Source organism: Taurulus bubalis (genome assembly GCF_910589615.1).
Source record: "Taurulus bubalis genome assembly, chromosome: 5".
Classification (NCBI taxonomy): domain Eukaryota; kingdom Metazoa; phylum Chordata; class Actinopteri; order Perciformes; family Cottidae; genus Taurulus; species Taurulus bubalis.
Window position 1 is genome coordinate 24,747,498 of NC_136593.1, and position 25,970 is coordinate 24,773,467.

The 25,970-nt window shown below is 42.8% G+C and overlaps 2 protein-coding genes across 2 annotated transcripts; both read right to left on the reverse strand.

Moving 5' to 3' along the window:
• Positions 1-441: 441 nt before the first annotated feature.
• Positions 442-4,417, reverse strand: cyb561d1 (cytochrome b561 family, member D1; the record flags this gene model as incomplete). The annotated part of the gene is made up of 3 exons (XM_079218809.1): positions 4,258-4,417; positions 3,443-3,480; positions 442-945 (listed from the first exon to the last, which is right to left on the reverse strand). Exons 1-3 carry the CDS (start codon positions 4,412-4,414, stop codon positions 442-444), a joined length of 699 nt encoding a protein of 232 aa, XP_079074935.1. The 5' UTR covers positions 4,415-4,417.
• A 1,595-nt stretch (positions 4,418-6,012) lies between these two features.
• atxn7l2a (ataxin 7-like 2a) lies at positions 6,013-21,998 on the reverse strand (the record flags this gene model as incomplete). The annotated part of the gene is made up of 10 exons (XM_079218126.1): positions 6,013-6,302; positions 8,448-9,411; positions 10,976-11,097; positions 12,583-12,790; positions 14,023-14,234; positions 16,549-16,631; positions 18,154-18,434; positions 19,326-19,665; positions 20,819-20,887; positions 21,869-21,998. The coding sequence occupies 10 exons, from the start codon at positions 21,996-21,998 to the stop codon at positions 6,285-6,287; spliced, it is 2,427 nt and encodes an 808-aa protein (XP_079074252.1). The 3' UTR covers positions 6,013-6,284.
• Between the last annotated feature and the right edge of the window lie 3,972 nt (positions 21,999-25,970).

A 25,970-nucleotide genomic window follows, 5' to 3' on the forward strand; every position in this document is an offset into this window, starting at 1 on the left:
ATGTCTTTGTTTGTTATTTCAGCAGGAGTCAAAGACGTCAAAGTTTAAAGCTGCAGTTCTTCTCCTGGCCACTAGGAGCTGGCTCTGGGTGGCCAGTAGAGAACTGGATGTTTAATTATTTTAAACTCCTTCACACAACCTAGTAATTCATACTGTCCAATTAATGACTACTGCCCAATATGTTTATATGTTGTACCCTAAAATGACTTTAACATATTTATCACTTTAATTCATTCATCAAATGCAATAATGATGGTAACTCTCCTCACTAAAACACAGCTGCCAGCCTGCTGCCAACGCAACAAAGATTCCACAAACTAACTCCGGTTCCTTCTGCGAAGATACGGAGCCCTAAATATCTCGCTTTCTCATCAGTGTGCGGGATTTGGTTTAGAAAGTAAATCCAAAATGGCCACAGAGAGAACGAAGAGGCTCTGCGATCTAGCGGGTGATCTTCTTGCGGGGCAGGTGGGCATTGGTGATCTGGTTCATCACCACCAGAGCAGGGAAGAGGGGCAGCAGGAGGAAGCCCCACCAGGCCACCCCTTTCACCGTGGCCTGGAACCAGTCTGAGAACATGGCCGACACCACGGTCACCGTGGCCAGCAGGTAGACCACCAGGCCACAGGTGGCGTGGTACAGCTTCAGCTTCAGCGGAGAGGACAGAGGCAGCAGCTTCGGGAATATCATGCAGATGCCGCAAGCCGCTTGGAGCACCGTGGCAGCCAAGGTGCTGATGCCCAACCAGCTGTGCCAAGTGACCAGGTGAGGGAGCTCCGACACGTTCTTGCTGGCCAACATGAATCCCAGACCGGTGGCTGCCGCTATCAGGACCAGAGCCTGACAGAACCAGTGGAGACGGACTTTACACTTCCGAGATTTGAAGCAAAAGGGGGATCCTTCGGCCGAGAAGAGGAGGATGCCTTCAGTCATGCACAGGCAGTACTGCAGGAGAGAGAGAGAGGGTGAAAGGTGTAAAGAAAGGCGTCTTCTTTTTTGCAAAGTAGGTAGAAAGTGAAACATAAAACAGGTTCTGATGTAAGAAAGTAAAGGCTGAGGTGGAGGCGAAAAATGAGTATTATTTTCTTATATCATAAAAAAACAACTAGTCTTTAAATATAACTTTATTATTTGAACATTGTAATGTGGGAACGTGGTTACATTGCTGCTACAAAGTCTGGCAGAGTAGACGGGTTAACAAACCACCAAACTGAAAGGGAGTCCAACTAAAACGTCCAACGATTCATCATACGGGACAACTATAAGGAAGTTGAACCAATAGGTTATCGGCGGTTTAGCCATGTTGACCATGTTGCATCCACAGATCGCAGCAATTACTTTAGTGGTAATGTGTTTGATTTATATCATGGCTATAAGTATGACAACAAGCACAAATGGTAACCAATTGGAATTATCCTTTAATTGTAATGCAGCATGAAGACTGAAGTCAGTTGATTATTCTTTTTACAGAATATGGTACGCCAAAACAACCAGACCGTTTCTTCCCACTATCTAGCTGTTCTTCAGTAAAGGAAGCAATGGTTATGAGGCGGAGAAACAGAGACTGCATTGGGAAGTCAGACAGTACTGACAGATAGAATAACATGTTAATTTGGGGTTTTTCATGGGACTTTATCTTGTGAACATGTTCTTGTGTTTAGATTTTTTTGGGTGAGAAGACCGAACATAATTTCCCAACCTCGGCTGGACAATAAAGTTTATTCTATTCTATTTACTGAGTAAAATATAGAATAATACCAGCGTTATCCTTTCAGTGCTGGTGATATAGTTACCTGCAGTGTGCTCAGTCATTTAGAACAAAGGTAAAACTGTCCACTGGAAGTAAGAAAGAGGTGTGCACATATTCTAGGTTATCACCTGCCAGCCAATCAGAAATCAGCGTCATTGCAATACGTTTGCATTAGGATACAAAAATGAACACGTCTGTGTATTTAGTGGGCAGTCACCTCACCATGACACTGTACGGTATCGTTTCAATGAGTGAGGACCAGTGATGGACAGAAGGTCGTTAGAACAGCAGCAGTCTATAGATGGGTATCTCTGAACAAAAAACGGTTTCATATCAAACAGAGGGCAGCTACTGAATGACAATTAGGGACGTGAACATTGCAGATCTGACTTCACGATGACACTACATCATGACTGATAATCACGCTGCGACACCATGACAACCTGTGAGCTGTTCGGCGCTAACGTATTCTAGGTCAGTCGGTAACACAATATCTGACGCAGTGATGCAACACAGCGGTTGCCGTTGGCGGTCCCTCCCATCTATTATTCACAGTGGAAAGAGTGAGACAAATACCAGAGGCTGGGAGTGTACAGGTATGTGTTCACAGGACAAAGGACCAGATATCAATGATGAAAGAACTGTCTGAATTCATGTGTGAAGCACTAATAAAGTGGTGTCTCTTCCTACTGATAATTCATCTGCATGACCCAATGATATTAATATGTCCTTACGCTTCAAACTAAGGAGGAAATAAAAGCCAATGGTCCCTTTATATTTTTTTTCTAGTAATTATGAGAAAAAGATCTCAAAAGTATGTGTAATATGGGTTTCGTCATGGAAGTCGTATGGTATTCGCATCTATTAGTTTATTATGTAATGAATATAATAGAGACTCTTGTCATATTTAAGATCAGGGTTGGATAACCCACTACGGTGGCCTCCAGGTGCATTCATGCCACCAAACTCAAGCTGCCACTTCAACGTAAAAATGTGAAAGGCCCTCTTTAAAGCCAGGGGAGGGTTTGACCGCTCTGGGCCACCGTAGAACAACAAGACGGACTCAGTGAAGAGGACAAGCTCCCTATGTAGACATGAAGAACTCTTTCTAAGCTAAAAAAAAAAAAAAAACTTTCTTGGTAGCATGTGGTTATACCCTTATGAAAACATAGTTAAGTCTATTTATAAAACTTCATCATTGTATACATGAAATTTCATCCATCCGGGGCATTTTAGGAGCCATTATTGGTAACAATTGATTATCGCTCATGGTCATGCTAAATAAAGAGAATCAAACTCATAATACAATTAACATTTTGCTTAATATGGTTATATTTGTGTAAATAACTTAAAAATAATGTAAAAAAAATATAAAAATCAAGGTATTTCGTGACTACTCAAGATTGGAATGTTCCAACAGTGTGTGATTCATCAAAGTAATGCTGTAGTTAAACCTATCACACTGAGGGGAGTTGGACAAGGAGAGTGAGTGCACAGCCCTGAAGTGTTTGGCTGATCAGGAGCTGTGAGAGAGACTGACAGGAGACAGAAACACTGTGGGGTTCAGGCACAGTGCAGAATGAGAGGGCATGCCAGAGAGAGGAACTGAACTCATGATCGGAGGAGAGGAGAGGAGGTTTCACTGAGACAAAGAGGAGACAGATGGAGATACTGGATGGACTGCAAACTTACTGCCACAGACATGCACACGGGATGCCAAGAAAACAGACCTGGAACACAGAGAAACACCTGTGAGCATCTTACAATTATAGGTGTATGGAAGTTCATTAGTGTCTAAACATACTAAAGCGATCACAGCTGTGTTTCCAGATTTGAGTTCTAGTGGGGTGTCAGTGGGGCTCGGTACAGGCGGACCTTTGTTCCTATCCAGTTCCCAAAAGGACATTACCAACATGATTGTCACATGACACAGCTGAAGGAAACCAGAGCCGCAGATTTCACATCGACTGCACACTCAATTTGAACAATGTTTTGTGCTCTACTAAAGTGACAGATATTAACTCGATGACAGCTTTGAAGAATAGAATAATACTTTGTGAATCCTCTAGATGTAGTGGTGCTTTGGGGATTTATCATAAAGCATTAGAGAGATGGCATACTTATTATAATGGAAAAATCCATACCTTCATTGGTAATTAAATAATCAGTGTACCCAAATATAGATACAATAGAAACACCACACAAATATAGCAGTACAAATATTAAAGTAATATTAAAGTGCCATTGAGAGCCTACTTATAATACATATATAATACAATAATACATTCATTTTAAAGTTTCTCATATAGAAATGGCAGGGAGAGAATAACTTGATAAATAAAGCTGTTTGAGGAGACTATTATTTTATATTAATTATAACATTGTATTGGTTTATTATATTAGTATCCTGTAAGAAATCAACCTATTACTCGTCTTATTATTTTTATGAACATGTTATTCTCTTTAAGTGATGAAATAGTGTTGAGGTGTCCCATCGCTCCACTCACTGGTTCCGGGTCTGGACAGCAGGGAGATGAGCAGGGTCAGGCCCAGGCCGGTGACATGCGCCGCGATCACCGCGGCCCTCCGGAGCCACACGTACAGCCAGTAGTCCCGCAGCCCCAGCGCCTCTCCCACCGGGCTGTACTCCACGTCAGACGGCATGCCGCGGGGCCACCTGCCCGACTACCTGCCGACTCCGGGCGGGTGTGGAGGGTGAGCTGAAACGGAGAGACGCGGCGCGTGTGCTGTCGCGACACTGCGCGAGCGCCATAATCGTTTGGTCGAGGCGGATGAATCGGACAGCTGTCTGCTGTCTCGATGAACTGCGAGCACCCAGTACTTCCGGTATACCGTTTTTCAAAGTCCGCGTCCAGGTGAAGCGTTATAGTTTAATTACTATACTGCCCTATCTAAGACAAGAAAGACACATCAAATAAATAAATACAATGTGCAACGGGAAGGGGTGGTATAGCCTTTCACTGTGTAGTATATGTGGTGCTGAAGCCACTTCATTTGGTCTCCGTTCTGAATGGAAACGGTGTGGTTCAGCGGGTTAAATGTGTTTTACAAGTTCGGAGTTCTTGGTCTTCGCCAAATAGATGAAACAAAAGAAGCGGACGCTATTTATGAATTCGCCTCGATGCAAATGCGGCCCGACAAACTTATTTAAGACGGTCGTGTGCGGGTTTAAAGACTGGACCAGGGAAACCCTCTCCGACAGGTTGTTCTCTTACTGTCCTTTGAACTTCTCCCAAGAACCATGCGTGGGTCCTCTGAGCCCGCAGTGTCAGTCTGGAGCTTTCACTGCTGATGTCCCGGGCTTTCCTGTTAAACGTTTATTGTATTTTTGGTTTCACTTCCTGGTTCGTTTATTGACGCCAAAGAGTATGAGTTAAGTGAGATGGTTCACTCCTCTTTCCCGCCTTCCAACTTAGTCGCTCGGTATTTTGTTAGGTGGCGGTCTGGTTGTCTCCACAGCGAGCTCCAAACTGCCGACGGGGTTAACCTCTTATGTATTATAATACTAATGATAATGCGTCATGTTTTATCATTATGAGTGGCACAAACTAGGGCTGGATACATTCCAATGACCGGAAAACATGTCACGTATTACACTCAAGTCCTTTAAGTAAAATTCCTGTCGTTCCAAATGAAATGACTGACTTCTTGCAATGTTTTTGTTGTATTCTAGACTATATCATGCAAGATCTGTGGTTATCACGTCACATGACTGTATTCCTTAATCAGTTATCATTTCATTATTTAATATCATGTCTCAGATGCCTTCTTTAAGAAAATAAAGTATTTTTAATCAACATTCCAGGAAATATATTATTTTGAAATGCACAATTGTTTTTTTCCCACCACCCTTTTTATAACATTTATTTTTGGTGTTGCACAATGCAAACATCACATTGAACAAAGTTGGAACCGGTTTTAAACACAGCTTCAACAGAACCAAGTTGCCAAACCAAACCAGTATCTGAACTTGGCTGTCATAGCAGTAATGCTAATCATCGATGACGCTAAAGCAGCCGGTGGCTTCATTATTCCGGACATGGATGCTCAATTTAGAACAATACTATTATACGCTGTGGAGAGTTTAGGGAACCTGAGGAAAAGGTCACATTTAAGAGAAAGCCCAAGCATGGAGAGCTTAACATGAACACGAATAGTCTTAAAAAAAAGAAGTCACAGAAACCAAGTGTAAAGGACATTTTATTCCATTTTTATAAACAAACATATTTAATTTAGCAGCATAACCGGATGGTCTTGAGGTATTTCTAAATCCATACTTTGAATTTCATCCCACCCCCAGTTCTCCTTCAGACATTCACACAGACTGACACACTCAGCTGTGATTCACACACCAACAGATCCATACTGCACTAACTGGGAGCGCACGCACAAACACACACACACACACACACACACACACACACACACCACCACAACGCACATGAGTCATGTTGCCTCAGTCTTGGACTGAGCGGAGCTGGCTCCCTCTTAGTGGCTTGTAAGGCAGGCACACTTAATGGTGCAGTTTTGGCTGTGGGACACAAGAACATTGGAAATTGTTACTTTCATTTTGGCAACTGATATTTACAGATATTCACTTGACAACCATACCAAAAGGGGGTGGAATGAAATAGATGGACATAGTGAAGAAAAGAAAAAGTGAGAAGAGGAGAAGAATGATCTGATGGCTGGATAAGACACGTCCTTAATGTTTAGTTGATGCTAAAACTCGGCTCATTTCATTTTTGGTGATTTGGGGGTGTAAATTCAAAGTATCAATACTGAATATGTGAAACGGCTTTAATACTCATTGTTCCAGCTGCACTCTGCTCTTTCTTCTCTACAACTGCGTTTAAAAAAAAAATAATTATATATATAATTATATATATATATATATATATATATATATATATATATATATATATATATATATATATATATAAAAAAATAACACACCGCTAATTGATCTTTTAATCAAAATCTAAAAAAAAATCAAAATCTAAAATGTTATGTCTAAAATGTAGCGTTAATGTTTTTGCCAAAATTACAGTATAGTTTAATAATTTAAATTTGAATATGAGACCGTTGTTCTGGGGAGCTTTAGTTGAGCTGTAGAACAACGTTCACTAGGCCTGTTCAATCTCAAAATAGTCATCTCAAGACTGGGCTATTGCAGTCTCTGTCGATCAGGCGTCACTGGTTGTTGCCTAGGAAACACAGCTCTTAGCAGAGAGACAGCCTGGAGCCTTTGACATTATCTAAATGAAGTACAGCAGGTATTAGGCTCGTTCGAAAGAGCTGCGCCTCGCCTGGAATCCAGACGAGAGCAGGCGGCCGCAGCAGGAGGCGTTGACAAGAAACTGCGGTCAAATCGAACAGTTTTAGGCTGCCTTCAAAGTATACACAGGAAGTCACAGAAAAAAGGACTTCCTGTAGCACCGTAGTAGCACTTTAGTAGCACTTAAATGGCATTCTGTGGTTTAACTTTATTGAAAAATTGTACGTTCTTGATTCTTGTTGTTCTGAGTTTGTACTCATGGTTGAATTGCACTTATTGTAAGTCGCTTTGGATAAAAGCGTCAGCTAAATATAATGTTAGTTCCGATCTTTAGGCTACTTGTAGTTTACAGATCAAGTTCGGATTTATTCACATGTTTATATATATATTTATGTAGAAATGTGGTCTAGCTGCATCCTTTGTTCTTTTTATGTCTGCCTGTGAAATACATGACTACTGGTTTTGAGGTGCGTTATATACATACGATTTTGTATTATCAACCACACAAGATGTGTTTCGAGATTAAACATGACACTAATAGTCAACAATCGAGCATTAAGTATTACAACTACACATAAAATAAGAATTTTCTACAACACGTGTTTGCTGTCAAATCTAAAGAGCCAATCAGCTCTCTGCTAGGCGTTTCCCATCATGCACTGGGCCACGCAGTCGGTGGAGAACTACTGCGGCGCCTGGCTCTAAAAATCGACGGCCGCCTTGCTCTCGTGAGATTATCGTTGACCACGTGTGCAAGTCAGAGCAAATCGGGAGCAAGTCGGACACAAATCTAACCGGCATGCATTGCTCGCCCATCATCAGCGATCGATTCTGCGCAGAACTGGCTCATCTTGAACGAGCCTATTGTTTGCCTTTATACATAGGTGTGGGCAGAACATCTGTTTCTGAAAGATAGTGGCTGATAGTGTTCTCAGGATTGTCACGAGAACCAATACTTTGGAATCACGTCGATGCCAAAACTAAAAAAAAAAAAAAAAAATGTACAGCACTTGTTTTCCGACTGTATTGCAGCTCCTGTGGATCAGGATTAGCTGTGAGCAGCCGATGGGCTGCACAGTCCTGCTAGGCTAAATAATAAAGCTAACAGGCTGAATTGAGTGACATTATGATGTGTTCTAGGTCTAGTCAGTAAAAATGTAGTATTGGGCAAAGGTAAATTATAATGTTATTAGGATGTTTTCAAACATAATCTTGTAAAATGATGTTTTCTGTGAGAAACTTGAGACAGATAATGAGGGATTAATGCAAACGGTAATAAAGAAAGTACAGATTATTTATTGGTTTTCACCTAGGTGTACTGGTGTTGGAATCGACTACTAAATTCCTGGTGTTGCGGCGTCCCTTCTTAATTCCTGCTTTTCTCGGCTCCTAACTCACCTTCTGTGTGCCCAGTTTCTTCTCCACGCCCCCAGCCAGCGTCCCGCTTTTACTGTCCTTCCAGGGGTAAAAGTTCGAGCGCGGAGAGGAGGACGAGGTGGCAGAGCTGGAAGAGGAGGAGGGCAGGCGGTGCGCCGAGGGTTTTGAGGACGGCGAATGCTCCTCCATGCTGCCGCCCTTGCGCTTTTTCACAAGCCCCTGATGCTCAAAGCCCCTCCCGCTGCCCGGCCCATGCAGTCCTGAGTCCCCCACGCCGGCCCTGCTGTGGGAGTTGTTGGTGGCGGAGGAGGGGTCTGGAGATGATGAGTGGCCCAGAGGAGTGTGTGTTCGTCTGTAGGTCCAGACCGCCTTGGCGGCCGGCGAATGGGACTCTGAAGGGGAGGGCTGGGGGCGGGGTTTGCTGCTGGGGGAAAGCGTGCCGTTGGTCTGTCCGTGTAGGAGAGGGGAGGAAACGGGGGGTTTAGAAGAAGATGAGGAGGAGGATGACGACGACGAAGAGGCAGCGGAAGGTGGGCGGCCCCGGTCCTGGAGGATGATACAGTTCCTTTCAGGGCCTGAGTGTTCCCCTTCCTGTGACGGGGCCTTCCGCTTGCGGAGGGCAGCGGCGGCGGCAGCCTCCTCTCGCAGCTTCAGCATCTGCTTGCTGGGACGTCCCACGGGGTTCTTGGTTCGCCCGGAACCCGCCTGACGCACCGCCACAGGCTTACCCGGAGACGCCATGTGGCCACCACCGATATTGCTCCCGCTGCCCCCAGAGTTCTCCGACTGTATGGCTGCCGGGGTTCTCCCTGGACCACGACTGGAAGAGGAGCAGGAGGAGGCAGTTTTGATGGAGGAGCTGATGTGACTTCCCGTCCGAACCTTGGAATGTAATGACGAGGAGGAAGTAAAGGAGGGAGACGAGGAAGTGATGGTCCTGGCTGAGGAAGGCGGAGATTGAAGTTCTGTGGCTTGAGGTATTTTCCTGTAAAATAAGTAAATCCATAAATGAAACGCCATTAGATCAGAATAAAACGTATCAACACTGTTCTACATGCTTACAAGAATCTGAATTAGAACTGAATTTGGGATTCTTATGCTTTTAAATTACTGACTTAACTTGCAAGCAGTTAGGAGTGTGCAGTCTTGTTAATGTAGTCTGATCATGTACTGCATATCCTGAGTTAAATTCATATTTCTAAATGTATTGAAATTGTTTTATGTAAGAGAATGTGAGGGAACATTTCTTAAGAAAGAAAACCAAGATGTTTATCGGCTCCAAATGGGAATGGAAATGAGAGCTGCATGTGTTTTGGGAGGAGTAGCCTGCCCCATAATGTATTAACATTAGGAGTAACAGACCTGCTGAAGTATATGAGACACCTGGATCTGAGCAATAAAAGAATTTTTGGGGTGGAAATGTTTTCTTTTCATGCCAGCCAGCCAGTGAGCTTTCTGTCACACTCTGATACAGGTAGGGGGTAGTCTGTAGGAAACAGTAGTCAAGACAGTTATGGACAGGATAACCTGTGTGGGCGTAATGTTGTTCATCAGGTTTTTGGTAATTAGATCCCCTCATGTGTGCTAAAACCTAAAAGTGTGCGTGTGTTCATCACGGCAACGTTTTACCAGTGACTAAACCGGTAAAACCACCCACTCCTCACAGGATATCACAGGAATGTCTGGAGGCAATTGAAGACAGCCACCAGGACTCCATCATGAGCCGATTAGAATTTGGTGATCTAAGTCAGGGTTACTCACTGTGACCTCACAAAACACATTAATTATGACAATTTCACAGGATAAAAATCATTGTTGTAAACTGAAACTTGTGCTGTTTTCCAATGAGCTTTTCTCCTTTGTGCATATTAACGCAGCCAGTCTCCATCTTAGTGCCAACCTCACACACTCTTCACCACTTCTATTCTGGGCAGCAGAAAACACCATCTGCTTCATCTGTTGGGGACTAAGAAGTGGGTTACACTCGAGTCTTTCTGAAAGTGTTATCAAAAGAGAAGGATGTGATGTCACTAGCCCTCATACATTTACAGTGGATGAAAAGAGAGATTGGCAAATTTAAAGTGCGTGATGGTTGTAGAGCATATGTCATTTAAAGAAGCAGTCCTGAACATTTGTAGTGTCTCAGAGACAATTGTAGCCCATTGAAAACCTTTGGCAGCCTTGTGGCGTTACTCTCATCTTATTTCATTAATAAATCGGGGGGGGGGGGTTGTAAAAAAAAAAAATATATCTTCATACTTGGCAAAACAGGATGGAAAAATGCTCCGTTATCAGGAGTGAAACTGGTATTAGTACCACCATCAAAACCTTTTGACAACCTTTCAACAGCTAGCCTTATTTTCAGTGACATCAAGCGGAGCATTTAAAAAAAGAGAATATATGAAGTGCTTAGTTATACAAACGGCAGTAACAAAAACGTAACCGAAAGTTAATACTTTCTTTGCAAAAAAAAGAAGAAAAAAAAAAATCGGAAGAATCAGCACCATAAAAGTGGAGCACGAGCAGGAATGTGGGCTGGAGTTTCTTACTTCCAAAGATGGGCGCTGATGTGCTGCTCCAGCATGCTGCTGAGGGCCGACCTCAGGTGATGAAGTCTCCTGTCAAACGTGTAGATGCCGTGACCCAGTGCGCGGCCGCCAAACGAACATACCTAGAGAAAGAAGGAGTCTCCTCTTGTTACCTCGTGTGGTCAGTAGGTGACTTAAAAACAACACCCTGCAATATTCAGTGCTCTCGGACTTACAGGCAAGTGGAACGCCTCAAGTGTTCTTCATGACAGTTTCCCTGATTGATCGACTGCCGATCACCATCATCCGATATTCAGTAAACATGTGCGAACGATGATCGTCATTAATGCTTTCTGGTCGCCCATGCCCGATAGTGAACAAGTTAGCGTCAGCTGTTAGCAGCTGGTGAGCAGCTCAGTCCTGTTTGGCTAAATTACGCAGAAGCTAGTGTTAAAAAGGAGGTTGTATAGAATTACATCATGATGCGTTCAAGCTCTTTTCAGTAGGAATTGGGTTAATTATAATGGCTTCATGATGTGTTGAAATGTAATCTTGTAAAAGGTAGTTTTTGGCGAGATGCTGTAATATAAAGTCGATATCAGAGAGGGAATTATGACCACTTTAACTGAACCTAACTAACAATGCATCATTAAAACATGACAAGCGTCTGAAGAAAACGTCCAGAGCTGGTGATTGTTGGACAGTTTGAATGAAGTGTGTTTTACAATGGCCGCGGTTAAATGACCGTTTCTGCCAATGGAGTTGTGACTTGGAGTTGTGACCATTTCGCACAAGGAAGTTTGGGCAAGTACGTCAACAAAAAGCTTTACGTCAAGCCCTGAACCACAATTCTTTGGACACGTTCATCCTCTGACTGAGCATCTGAAAATTAAGATGAGCAACGGACTGCTGGGAGAAGACGTACCAGTTTGAAATGACCACTGACCACACCTCCTCTATGATATGGGAGGAGGGTAAATCTCTCATAGTCTCTTTTTACTGCTCAGGACATGCAGGAAGGTTCATCTGGTGCATGTGTCCGCTTGCACAAACATGAGCGGTCATCACAAGGAAAAGTTCCCTTTGATCTCATCACAAGAGACTTGAATATCTCCAGTGTGCAACATAACACTCGTAAGCCAGAGTATTTTTGGTACATAAGAACAAATCTGCAAACGCAACATAAGGCAAAAACAGCACGGGGTGGATCTAGCATGCTTTGTAGTTGGATGTTTATAACTTATTTAAAAAAAAAAAAAAGGTGAGTGTTGTTGATGTTTTTGCAGCTCAACTGGACAGAAACAAGTTCAATGGGATGCTCGAGTTCATCTGTCTTCCTTTCCAGCATGTTCTATTATTGGGATACGCAATTGTTTTCCAACACAACAAGCCATCACAGGGAAGGTCATTGTATGCCAGGGACATATTTCGGAGTTTGAATGATTATTTTTTAATAACTGAATAAAAATTCCCTTTTTTCTGCGTACAGGTAAAATAAAAAATGCCAATTTAAATAACTGAGAAAAAGATCAGGATTTTTGCACTTCAAAGCACGCTGCCTATACAAGGAAAACCACACCGAGCAGTAACTCTTTTCCCCTCGTCAAACCCAAGAACAAACTGCTTACCGCTAGTGGTCTGGGATGTGCCGCAGAAGATGGAAACTCAACCGGCTCCTCGGGTGCTTCTGGCTCACTTTCATCACTGGAGATTCGTCCATGAACGAGCGGTGAGGGGGATCGGAGACTTCCCCCCTCCTCCTCCTGATGCTGCTGCTCCTCCTCCTCCTCCTCCTCTTCCTCCTCTAGGTCGCTGTCCGACTCGGCAGTATGCCGACTGTAAAACAAGCAACACAACTTTTTCTTTTAGATACACTGTAAATAGTTATCTTATACAATCATACATACAATACTGATGCTTACTGTCTAACAAATATTGACCCTAACATCAAAGAACATGAGCTGGTCCACCTAGCCAAAGCTGAAGCTGAAGCCGGCTCATCCAGCAGCCTCACATGAAGTTTCACATGTTCAGGTTTTGTTGTAACTGTGTTAGAGAGGTGATGATTCAACATTAGCACCATTGTGATGGATGTTCGTTTTGCTATTGAACTGGATTGATTTATACTGGGGAGAGGTATATTTATTTATGCATATATAGAAATAACACATATGGAGTAGATACAATAATAGGCACACTTCTCTAAAACAGTAAATAAACAATGATTATAACCTTCATGAAGGAGGATTTATTGAAGACTGGTTGTGTTAGACTGTATTCATTTAAGCTAGAGGTACCCAAGAATCTGGCAACGTGTGTAGATTCAGTTATTTCATTAGGATCTATCAAAACACAGATTCTAAACCCACAGTACAACCACGTAATGGGACACTACATTCAGAGCGAAGGTAGCGTAAGTGAAGCGTTCTTTGGTGGTCAGTCCGAATGGGTCTACATCCTGTGGTGATGAGGTATCTCTAGAGGGAGGAGTTCTGCTTCCGCTACGTGACAACAGTGACTACTTTAGGCTTTCTTTTTGTGTTTTGAGGGACAGGGTCTTAAAGATCCCATCATGATCTATTATCACATGGCCCTAAACAAGCCCATCTATACGGAATTTGGCAATGTAAACAAACCATTTATAAGAATTAAAACACAATTGAGTCTTAAACTAGGGATAACACAACCCAACTTCTGTTTCATTAATTTCGCTGGGATCAGCCATATATGTGGAGTGTGTCAGGCTAGACTTAAACATTGGTTTCCTAACTTTGTAAAAAATAAATGGAACAAATGAATACATCGATATAAATGTATTGAATCGTTTTTTATCAAAATAATGGTACCCGATACCAGATTGTCCCAATACAGCAATCCGAGTCATTATCGGGATGATATCCGATAGGAGTATCGGTGCATCGCTAAGTGAAAATGGCTGCTCGCTTGTGTGTAATCATTTGTGATGGTTGACTGATGATTTACCGATGTGATGGACTATAATGTCTAGAACTGGTCACCTTATACACTTGTGTATGCATCACTAGCTAGCCTCAGTAAAGTTCCCTCACCTGAAAGCAGGCAGGCTGGCCAGAGGCCTCCTGCAGTGTGGAGCCCCGGCCTGCTCCATGGGGGCCTCCGGGCTGGGGGACCGTCCAGCGGAGGAGCATCCCTCCAGGGACTGGGACCCTTTCTCACGAACCTTGGTCTTCAGTTCCGCCACCAGCTGGTCAAAGTTTTTACTGCGGCCCATCACTTTCCTTCGCTGGTGGATGGAGTGGATCTGAGGACACAGGATACTGGCAATTAGTCACGATTTTACTTGATTTTATTTAAAGTAAACAGTTCAAATTAGTATCTGGCCTGTGTCAGACGGTTGATTTAAAGCACAATAGGATGCTTACCTGGAGGTATAGAGGTGTTTTAAAAACAGCAGTGCTGTGACTGACGCCCAGCGACATCAATGACCTGAACTTTGACCTGCAGGGTGCAACGCTGCAGCAGACTGTACCACCAATCCAACAACCAGGTTCAACCTACTCTAATCACCATGGAGCCAAATAGAGCAGTTGTCGGTTAAAAGAGAAGATATTAAGAAGTCATACTTATTAATCTCTCTAGGGAAATTATATTACCGGTTACACAAGAGCCTAAAATACACACAAACAGTACCTAAACACATGCAAATGTATGTGAGGATGCCTCATAGGAGCACTCATATATATATATATATATATATATATATATATATATATATATATATATATATATATATATATATATATATATATATATATATATATATATATATATATATATAGTCTCTCTGTACCCAGAGAGACTGAGTATATGAAGCTGTACCCAGAGCAAGCAGAGGATCAGAAATGAGTCAGGCTTAAAGTGGTTGATCCTGTGTCATCGATGGATCTCATCTAGCTCAGAAAATCAATGATTAATTCTTTAAATCCTGTTAAATGCCGACAGGAATCCCATATGCCCATCACACTGTACCCGAGTGATAAAGCATCTCTTATACATCAAACACATTCTATTTGCAATGAAATCAAAGAGAAAAAGTAAATTATAACAATAGAGCTGGAACCAGATAATGTCAGAAAACTAATCCATTCATTGTTCACAGCACATTCCTTTTTTCTTTTATCATTGTATGACGCAGCAGTATTGCTCGTCAACATGAGATATTTCTAGGAGTGGGCGGAAGAGAAAATACGCCCACCCACTGAGAGTCTGTCCACCTACAGAGCAGGTAGAAGGCTGTTTTCCTGCGTGTCTTTCCCGTCACTCCTGTCACTTCCTGTTAATCAGGTCATCCTGTCTCTACGCTGCTGGATGTGGCCTCTCACACTCACTTCCTCCTTCACACACCAGCCTCCATATAAGGACTCTTCCTGTACTGCGGGCCATTTCCACCACTCGGTAGCAGTGATCACCAGTAACAACAAGTGACTGCAGTTTAATGCGTTTGGAAACTCCTACAACTGTGACTTTACTTTCTTTAATGTAGTATGTATGCAATCCTATCCCGTCTTGTAATTGGATCCCAGCGCTTTAAGAGCAAAATGGTGCACAAGAACCCTGCGATTCCCTGAGATGTTAACATCAGATCATTCGATGTGATATGACTTTCAAAAATTGAACGGTGTTTCAAAAATTTCAACGAATGTGTACTTTGATGTCACATCAATGTTGGTGTTAATAGACATTTCTTACAAAAGGTTTAAATATTTGCATTTCATGGTTGAAAATTGCTCCAAACACCATCTACGGTTTTAACTCAGCCCCGTTTGAGATGGATTAGGCCTAAACAGACTACTCCAAGTCATGAAATAAAAGAAGCAGACCACCTCCTCTCCTCACAGCGTCCATCTGTGGAGCATGACAATGTCGATTGTGTTGACATGCTACCGTTACACCGGGTACAGAACATGCGCAGAACAGCTGACGAGAGCCAGGAGGGGAGCAGCCGGCGCAACTAGGATTTGCAATGGCTGAATTGGAGTTGCTACAGCCACGGCGGACCGCTATCCCCCGGCTTAGTGGTCTCCCAGTTGAAATTATGCTTGAAACACCTGAAGGAGATTCGAGCCGTGTATTCGTCAGCACTCTCCACTTCATCTAACCACCAAATGGAGAAATATCTTTTAGAAGAATGATGTTCAAGCCTTGAAGTAAACTAAAGTGAAATGCATAGAGTCAGCATTTCATGCATGTATAAAAAGCTTTAGTGTCAGGTTATCTCTTCTCTACATTGACACGTCAGTGTAAACTATTTGATTAAAGTGCTATGACCAACATGTTATCAGGCCCGTTGGCTGAGGAATGAAGACTCCATAATCTCCCAACCTGCATTCCTGCTTGATGTGGACTGATTGGGTCAAGAGCTAAAAGGTGACAGGACCGGAAATGAAGCCTCTCAACCTTTTACTGAACTTCACAGAGGAAATAGAGGGGAAATATAACACAAAGAAAAGAAAAAGAGCGATGAGAAGAAAACATTTCAAAGACATGAGAGTCTAAGGCAGAAGCCAGCAGGGCCTTGGTGTGGAGAAGCAGCGTTGTGTGTGTGTGGAGCTTACATTGCATGTCAAGAGGCGAGTGCAGACCTTCTTCCTGTCGAGGTCGAGGACGCCGCAGTGTTTGTCCAAGTCACACTCCCTCTCTGAGGAAACAGAGAGCATCTCAGCTGCAGTGTGGCAGTCAACAAGAAATCACAACATGCCAACATCTCTACAGCCCCACAGAGACCCGTCAATCATAACCCAGTGTTTCCCACAGGCAGCTGTGAGAGGCGGAAGGAAATGTCCAATTTAAAAAAAAAGGTAAATGCCTTATTTATAGGCAACTCAAAACTGTTCATAAGTATGATTTGGAGGTACTCAAACTTTGGCTGAGTATTTCCGTTTTATGGAACGTAATACTGCTACTCCATTACATAGCAGAGGGAAATAAGTAGTGAGGACACTTCCCAGATTCAGATTCCTAATACGAAAATAAATCAACTGATAAACTATGGTGTCCTCGGTAGTATATACCCTAATCATTAAGTATATTTAGAGTTCAAAATCTGCATAATGAGGAGCCTGCTTTTACTCCTGGAAGTCTACTTTCAGTTTATTTTGATCACATTATTTTGTGATCATCCATTTTTAATTCAGGACTTATATTTGTAATAGTATTAAATTAAAAAAGATACATTTCATAAAATTCCACCAGAATGTTTTCTACCCGCTCATTTCCGGCCCTCTCATGTTTGTTCACATCTTAACATCCTGTCTACACAGGAGGCCATTCAGCCACGTTTTTAGTGGTTTGTCTGCCAAGATACGCTTTGGATTTCATGGAGGGTTATACCCAACAGTTCAAAGCTACATTGACATTAGAATTCTAAAAATCAACATTTGAATGCTGTGCTCCTCCATTTTTCATAATTCTGCAGCAAATTATGAGCACCGCTCCAAAAGTGTACGGGGCTCACTCCAATAGAGACGTGTGCAGTGAGGATGATCTGTACACACAGGCAAGGTAGTGAACAGCATGACACATTTTGTAAAATTAGATCCCAAACATTTTCAATAACTTAAGAGCGTTATAAAATCAAAAAGTCAACATTTATTGAAAAAGATAAATGTAATCGTTTCTAAAAATTCACAACAAGGTTTTATGTAACGCAATCTCCTGCTTCAATCCATATTTGTTAGTGTTAAACCTTCTGAAAGTAACAGTTTCACTGCAGTCAGAAAGCGCGCACATGACGGGAGGCTCGCACTGACAAGTGACAGTCATTAAAGAAAGGCTAGTACCAGACTCACCCTCTCTGTCTCTCTGTCTCTCTGTCTTGGGCGTGTGCTATCCAGAGGAAATACGCAATTACAACTAGCCAAACCAATGACAATAAACGTTTTGGGATTGCTTGTGACAGCCGTAGTGTCAGAACTGTTACATTTTAAGCATGCAATGCTGCATGTGTTGGTGCGCACGGACATTACTTTGCAATTGTCAAGACAGTAGAAAAAAAGATTGTCGCAATAACTTTCGCAGAGTTGTAAAATCCTACTTTATTATTCATTTTTGAAATAGGACTGATTATTTTGCAGGTCAAAATGACCAGTAGATCAAACTAGATAAGTATACATCCTCCAACACTCTTTCCACATCACACAAATTGCTCCATTTGTACTCACTGGACGCCACTTTGTTGTAGGGTCTGGGGACCCGGTGGTTTGCCGCTGCAGAGCCCAGGGGGGAGTCCTTCTTCGGGGTCTGGGTGGAGGGCCGGTCACTGGGTGAAGGCCTACCAGGCGGCGTGCCTCCGTGCGGCCAGGGCGGATCTCTGAGTGATGGCGGCGGAGAGCTCATTGGAGAGCTCAGCAGAGAGCTCATTGAAGGCTCCAGAGGTGGCGGCTGCTTGAATACTGACGACTCTGTGTGACCGCTGTGGGAGGATTTCTCCAGCGGGGAATGTCTGGTTGATGGAGGAGGGAGGGCAAGTCCAAAATTACCTTCATTGCTCAACAACACCGGCAAAATAATGTCAAAAACAAATCTACAGCTAGAGTTTTACTTGGAAACATCCCTTGCCTGTTTAGAGTCATAGTTTGGCTTTAGTCTGATCATCATCAGAGACAGCAGCATGTGGTCAGAAGAGAAATTGTTCATGTGTCGTCGGAATAAAATCTTTTTCCCCTTGAATTGTTCTTAAGGGACTTCCTGTTAGGTTAGTGTTTCAGGTTGGTTGGAGGGACAGGTTTCAATTCTTAATTTAGTGCATTAAAATGTGAAGCCCTTTGAGGCTGGACTCCAATTCAAGCAGCTAATATATTATAGTATTTAATTGCAAACAGATGCCCCCAAAAACCTAAAATCAATGCATCAACAGCTTTAAACAGTGATTATGAAACATAAAGCTTCTTCTTCTTTTTCTTTATATCGTTTGTTGGCAACCAATTATTTGTAACATATATATATATACACAACCTGCAAAAATAAAAACACATTTGGAATATCTGTTGCATTAATGGTGTTACAGTCGGAACCAGTTAACGCTACTCGTGATAATGCTGCACGCGTGTTGCTGTGCTGACTCACGTGCGCTCAGTCTTCGTTTTTAGAGATAATAGTGAGGCATACACATGACATGTCACAATTTCATTATTAAGCTCATGTATAACTGCATAGTATCTTAATTACTGAAAATATAAGGTGACTGGCAACCATATTTTCAGTTACAGCAACCAAAAGCTTATAGCTGTTTTATTTTTTATTTAATTAAACAAACAAATAAAAGAAGCATTGCATTAGTGCCCCTGAGCCCTGGTTAGCGCCTTCTGCCCAACTCGCTCCACTCTGTTCTTACCGTACTCCATCCTTGGAGTTCTTGGAGTGTCTGTACTGGGGTGGAGTGGAAGGCGAAGGTGGCGCCGCCCGCGGCGGGCCGACCGCCTGGCCGCGACCCTCCCAGGATGAAGCGGAAGCAGCATTGGTCCCAAGCGAAGGGGAATGTCCGTGGTGGGGCCTGGGCTGGGGCTGGGGTGCCGGAGTGGGAGAGCGCAGTCGGGCGCACAGCTTGGACAGAGGGCCGTGTCGTCGCTCGCAGTGCTTTTCGAACGCCTGGGGCTTCACTACCTGGCCACAATGGCTGCACACCACCAGGTAGAAGTCATCATGGCCGGGGTACAGGCCAAAGATGGACATGTCTTCAAGGAGACGAAATACAATAGACACACAAATCAGACTGCAGAAGAGGTGACATGGCAAAGTCACTATGGGGAGCAGGCAGAGATGATGCTGTATTATGGAAAGCCAGTGAAATCAGTTTCCAGGTGATGAAGGCCATTTCATAACCTGCAGTGTCCCCAAACTTCCTGCATTCCGACTTTGTAATCTAGAAAAATACCTGTAGTCATCTATTGGCAATGATGTAATCACTTAATAAATATACACATTGAACAATTTCATTCTGTGAGCCTTTTACGAGGTTATCATGAAATGCAATGGCGGGACATTAATGTGAGGGTTGCCCCAATCGATCGACGATATTTGTTCTAAAGAGTTGTATTGGTGTTCTCTATTGAGGCCGATCAGAAGACACAAAAGACGAGAGACTTGGGGAGCAGCAGCGGAGGTCACGGAACCGAACCGACGTGGAAAAGGGACAGCCGGCGTCACGGGACTACGCACTAGACGCATCCGCTGTTGCGTCACGTAACGTCACGCGGTCTTAAATCTAAACTGGATGGATATTGATCTGGCAGTGTTTGGATTTCTGTAAAACCATGAACTGAAACAAATCCCCAAATAGATGTAAACAAAGGGAGGGGAACAAACTCAAATCTAAAGTTAAAATCAAAGTCAATGTGTGGAGCCCAACTCATTCTTCTTCACCGTGTTTTGGCTGTTACTCCCATGTGACATAACAGCATGTGAGAGAGAAGGTGCACATACTTATCAACACCATCAAAGTCTTTTTATTTAATTGGTCATGCTTTGACACGCGCACACACACACAAACGGGGCGTGTCTGTCAGACAGCTGCTGCTACAGACAGCCAGGCTCGGTTCCAGAAGATGCCTAATCACACAACACTACCCGGCTTTAACGCTCGCCTTGGTCTCTGCAAACCAGTACCTCCATTGTCTCTGGACCAGGCTGGAGACCAGAGAGAAGCCGAGGCACAGTTCACTGAGGCGTTACAGGTCTATGCACTCGTACGGCCCCGCAAGCACACACTGGGAGGACCATCAGTTTATGCTTTCTTGTTTTCAGATGTCCCGAACAACAACAACAGACTTTACCATGCCTTGTGGATGATCGTGTGTGTGTGTGTGTGTGTGTGTGTGTGTGACTTACCCTCCTTACTGAGCGACATAGCCTCTGCAGTCTTTTTGCCATTCTTGTTGCACTCATCCCCATCAGGCCCTGAAACATCACACATCACATACATGCACATGTTCAACAAGACCCTTGAGAGCTTGTATACCAGGTTCACCAGCAAGATGAAGCCTTATGGCACAAGAACAGGCCCTCAAACATGGTTTCATAAAACGACTGATCTGCAGGTCAACTGCTTTCCTGCTAAGCATTTTATCTAGCTAATCATTTATGTCAGTTATTTAACAACAATAAGCAGCTGTGGATATCGTGTGGTGGAGGAGGACTTTATTTGATAGTTATGGACAAAGTAGCAGTTTTAAGGATGCCAGACAATGAGTGAGCGCGCATACTAAAAGATGGGAAGGGCAAGAGCACTTCTGGGGCAGAAGTCAGACGTATGAGGATGCCCGTCGCACACAGCCACGTTAATATCATTTAAATGGAGGCGGTGACGAGAGGAGGACATTGAAGTGGAGCGAGAAGAACACAGAGTAACGTCCGCTCGTGAAGGCTGGGCGAGCGTTTCATGGTGGCAGCGGCAGACTCCTCCTCCATCACCGGCGTCTACTCTCGCTCCTCCTAGCTAGCATTAGCACGCTAACGCTAACTGCCTCGTCCTCAATGGCTTGTCTGGCTCGCTTGCTAGCCTAGCTTCCCACAGCAAGAAGTTGCTCGCCCAACCATCCACACTAGCCTCCTTCCGCTCTGATGCCACCGCTGCCCGGCTGGTTGCACTCAAAGGAAACGCGCCCGTTAAACACTGGCAGCTTGTTTCATGGCCACTGCTGTTAAGCACACACTGCCCTTGCTATATGTGAATTACTATCACTTGTTTTTTCTTGAAGACAGCGTATGCAGTGGGACCTGCGAGAGAACAACATGTTACCCACCCAGCACTAGGACCCGGCAGGGTCTTTGTTTGGGTAACATCGTTAGCTCTATTCTCCGTTTCCACGAAAATAAACCACAGTCCTTTGGTTAAATTGCTTCGTAGCTGCCGGTGTTTGCGTCAGTGTGCTTTCTTACCATCCGCCGCTGTCACACCTGCCCACTCGGCCCAGGCAGTCCAGCTTTGACCCACGAAATCATCGAGGCTAGGCACCCGCCGATCCAGAGCAGCCATTACTTTTACTGCGCGTTCACGCACCGCCATCATCACTGCGCGGCAAGCAACTTACGTCATATCTCGCGCTCTCGACAGGATAGGAACTTCCTGCGTGCGCGTTCCTGGGACACCCACACAGAAGACTGGTCTGGAGCAGAGCATCTCTAAATGGTGTCACTCTGTTCTAACCGCTTTAAAACACGAACACAGTGTGGTTTCTGAGTCTGACAACACAATGATGCCTATGTTATTATTAATGTATTGAAAACAGACGCACATCAAGACAACTTATCTATGATATGCAAATATTTGTTGGAATGTAAGCACCTGCTATATCAATACACAGAAGGGAAGTTCATTTGTATAGCACCTTTCAAACAAAGAGGCATAGCAAAAAAAACATTACAACAGGGAAAATAAATACTAACCGAATACTTTATCGATTGAATTTGTATGTTAAAGTTGCTCATATATAAGCATTAATAAATATAAGAAAACAACTGAAATAGAATGTAAATTATGTGCATAATGCAACAATATATAACACAAGTACACATGCAGTATTAATGGAAGTATTGCACAGTTTATGCAGATATAAGTAAGGTGAACTGTAGGGTAAACTAAAGCCACGGCCCACTTCAATAACAGAACGTTCACATCCTCTATGTCTTGTACAAATCATGTAAAGATGTCAACCTGTTCAATTCAGTTTATTTTGTGTAGCTCAAAATCACAAATATGCCTCGAAGGGCTTTACAATCTGTACACATAAAATAATCCCTGTCCTGGGACCTCACATCGGATCAGGAAAAACTCCCCCAAACAATGATAGTAAAAAAAAAAATTCACAGGGCAAAAAGGGAAGAAACCTGAGGGAGAGCAAAAGAGAAGGATCCCTCTCCCCAGATGAACAGAAGCAATAGATGTCATGCGTACAAAATGAATAACGTAAAAGAGTTACAGCACATTCAATGAATATTACAGAAATTATTCATAAACTTGAGGGCACCATTGCAAAAACAAGTGCTGTTGGGCCCACTGAATAACTCCCTCCATACAGTACTACTAACGACTGCAGTGTCACTGTCCCCACAGGACAAGCTCACTGCTGTTCACTGCTGAAGTACAGAGAGTTTCGGTGGTGGTCAGAAGTCAGAAGTTCACACACGTGCACACACCTTTGCTAATCCCTGTAAGTGGTTAAGCCTCACAGAAACGAGTCTGAGCCGCGCTGAAACACAAACTCACTGTGAGGCCGTGATGTAACGACACTGTGTCTGTGTCTGGGATCTTGTACTGACACCACTGCAGGTTGAAAAGAGGGGGAGGCAGGCAGGGGTGTGTGTGTGTGGGAGGGCAGTATGTGAGCAGGAGCCAAACTTCCTTTCCCACTCTCTTTCCCATTTAGCACATATTCCTAAAGACACAAGATACGTGTTTCATTGCTGAGCTGCGGTGGAGGGATAACAAACACTGCTCTATCAGAAGTCTGTTGAGTTGGATTGTATTTTTGGGTTATAAAGGCACTGGCTTAAGTATCAGTCGAGGATTGTAACTAAGTATATTTACTCAGAAACTGCACTCAATGAGGTAATTGGACCCTTACAAAAAACTGTTGGGGTACATCTCAGATGTCTGTGGTTTGTTAGCAATTCCCCAAAAAGAGACAATCCCCATCAAAACTTCTCAGATGGTTTAATTTCTATAACAGAAAAAAAGGTAAAATCATCCAAAAAGAAAGACAAAACTAACGGATGTGTGCATCACAATGTCTTTCCTCTCAAGTTAACCCCGTCACAAACCCTCAGATTAGTCTGGTGACCATTGGAGAGGCCCAACTCCTTGGCCCGGAACCACCAGACTATGCCTAACTTTATCTAGATGCACAGACAATGCTTCTTACACATTGATGCTTTAGTATTAACGATGCTTGTTTTACAGGTTCACCAGTGAGCAAAGCCTGCGAAACAAATGCTACCAGCAAAAGCAGTGTTAACTTTTACATTGGTGTAATAGAAAGCATCCTCACATCACAAAACATTGCAAACTGTCCTGGGACGTGTTCGACCCAGGACGTGTTCCCTCCAGGACGTGTTCCCTCCACATACGATGCAGTTGTTTTTGTTGTGTAGCAAAACAGAACTAAAATTTGCATTTTGTGGTGCAACCCTGTTGTATAATGACAATAAAATAACCGTGAAACTTTTTAACATGTCAATGGTAACAACGGTCAACAATCAATGGTAACTTGAGATACGTTAATAGCAGTTGAACTACATGAAAATAGATGGGATAAAATATTTTTGGATGCATTTGATAGTCATGTAGTTAATATTGGAGACATGTACAATTGCAAATAACCTGATCAAAATGGTTTGAAAGTTCTCATCCTTACAACCTTTTGATCAAGCTCACAACATATGTACTGATGATTGGATACCAGCCTCCTCCTCCCCCCGAACAAAGATAGCTGAATTGGTGTCATGCCTCCACACCAGCATCAGTCTGGTCTTGTATCAGAAGAGCAGGTCTGGGTTCAGAAGAGAAAGCTGTTCACATCACGTCTCACAGGAACCTCCCGTGGTGCCCAGGTCATTAAGGGGATACAAGCATTTCTACAATTGTTTAGCTCTCTTATTGCGAAATACTAGATGTTTTCAACTCCTCAAAAACAGTTGTTCACACGAACAACATAACCGCTGAATTCTAAGGGGTCACAAACTAAAAGGTTGGGGGCCACTTCTCTATGGCATCTATAGCAGGTATATTATGGTATAGCATCCCATTCTAACCAGTCCTTCCCTCATGGCCTCCGTGTTTCCTGCTGGCGGGAGAGACGGGTGGTGCTGAAGAAGCAGAAAGGGAGACACTTAGCTCGGCGATGAATCTGCCACAGAGGGATTGAGCTGACAGCTTTCTTTAATGCTCACCACTGACCAAACCAACAGGTTGAGTAGTGCTATTTAATGATGTTTAACTGATTCATGATCCAAACAGGAAACTGCAGTAACTACATGTGGAATTGTAGAAACTTTAAGATCTGCCATCATATATGTGTGTTTATATCCATACATATAATATATATATATACATAAATTATACATATAATATATATATATATATATTTTATATACACATAATACATTTATACACATATATATATATAAATAATATATATATATATACACATACACAATATAAATATATATTAGTGCATTGTGATAAAGAAAGGAGACAGAATCCAGCAGTTACAGCTCTCATGTTTAACACTTGTCAATACAGTTAAACCATTGTTTGCACAGAAAAGGCATCAAATACACAAAGTCCAATTTGAAAAAGCCATTACATAAACATCCCACTGTATTACTGTGCTCTAATTTAACTAAGACTTATCTTTTAAAAATGATAAAGTATCTTAAGAAATATGTGTTAAATTTTTAATACAAATGTAAAATAAACTACTTTACTGACAGTGACTCAAACATCGCCTCGTTTATTCCCTCCAGAGGCTCCGGCAATGAAATAAAGAGCTGCACAGGTGGGCCAATAACTCAAAAGTGTTACGTCATAGAGCGCATTAGATCCTCTTAGTGCAAAGCAAATAATCAATGTGCTGACAAAGAGTGACTGTAGTTCAACACAAAGCCTTCTCATGTATGGCGCTGGCTGTTAAGTGAAGAGCACAAACATGGGCAGGAGTCATTAAGAAATACAGCAAGATTACATCAATCTTTTGTTACTTGAACTATTTATCATCACAGGATTAGGCCTGAGGCTACTCAGTGGTACAACATATTTAACAGAAAACCTGACTTCACAAAAAAAAAAAGTATTAATAATCAAGGAGAAGCTGCACACTGAAACATTTCCATTGGGAAATACAAACAGAAATCCAACATTGGTTTTAAAAATATGCAACGGACCAATTAGTGTAGATAAAAAATACATATGAACTGTATATAAATAATGTCACTGTGTGTCACCTTTCATTCAAACCAGAATGAGACGTAGTGTTAAGGAGTA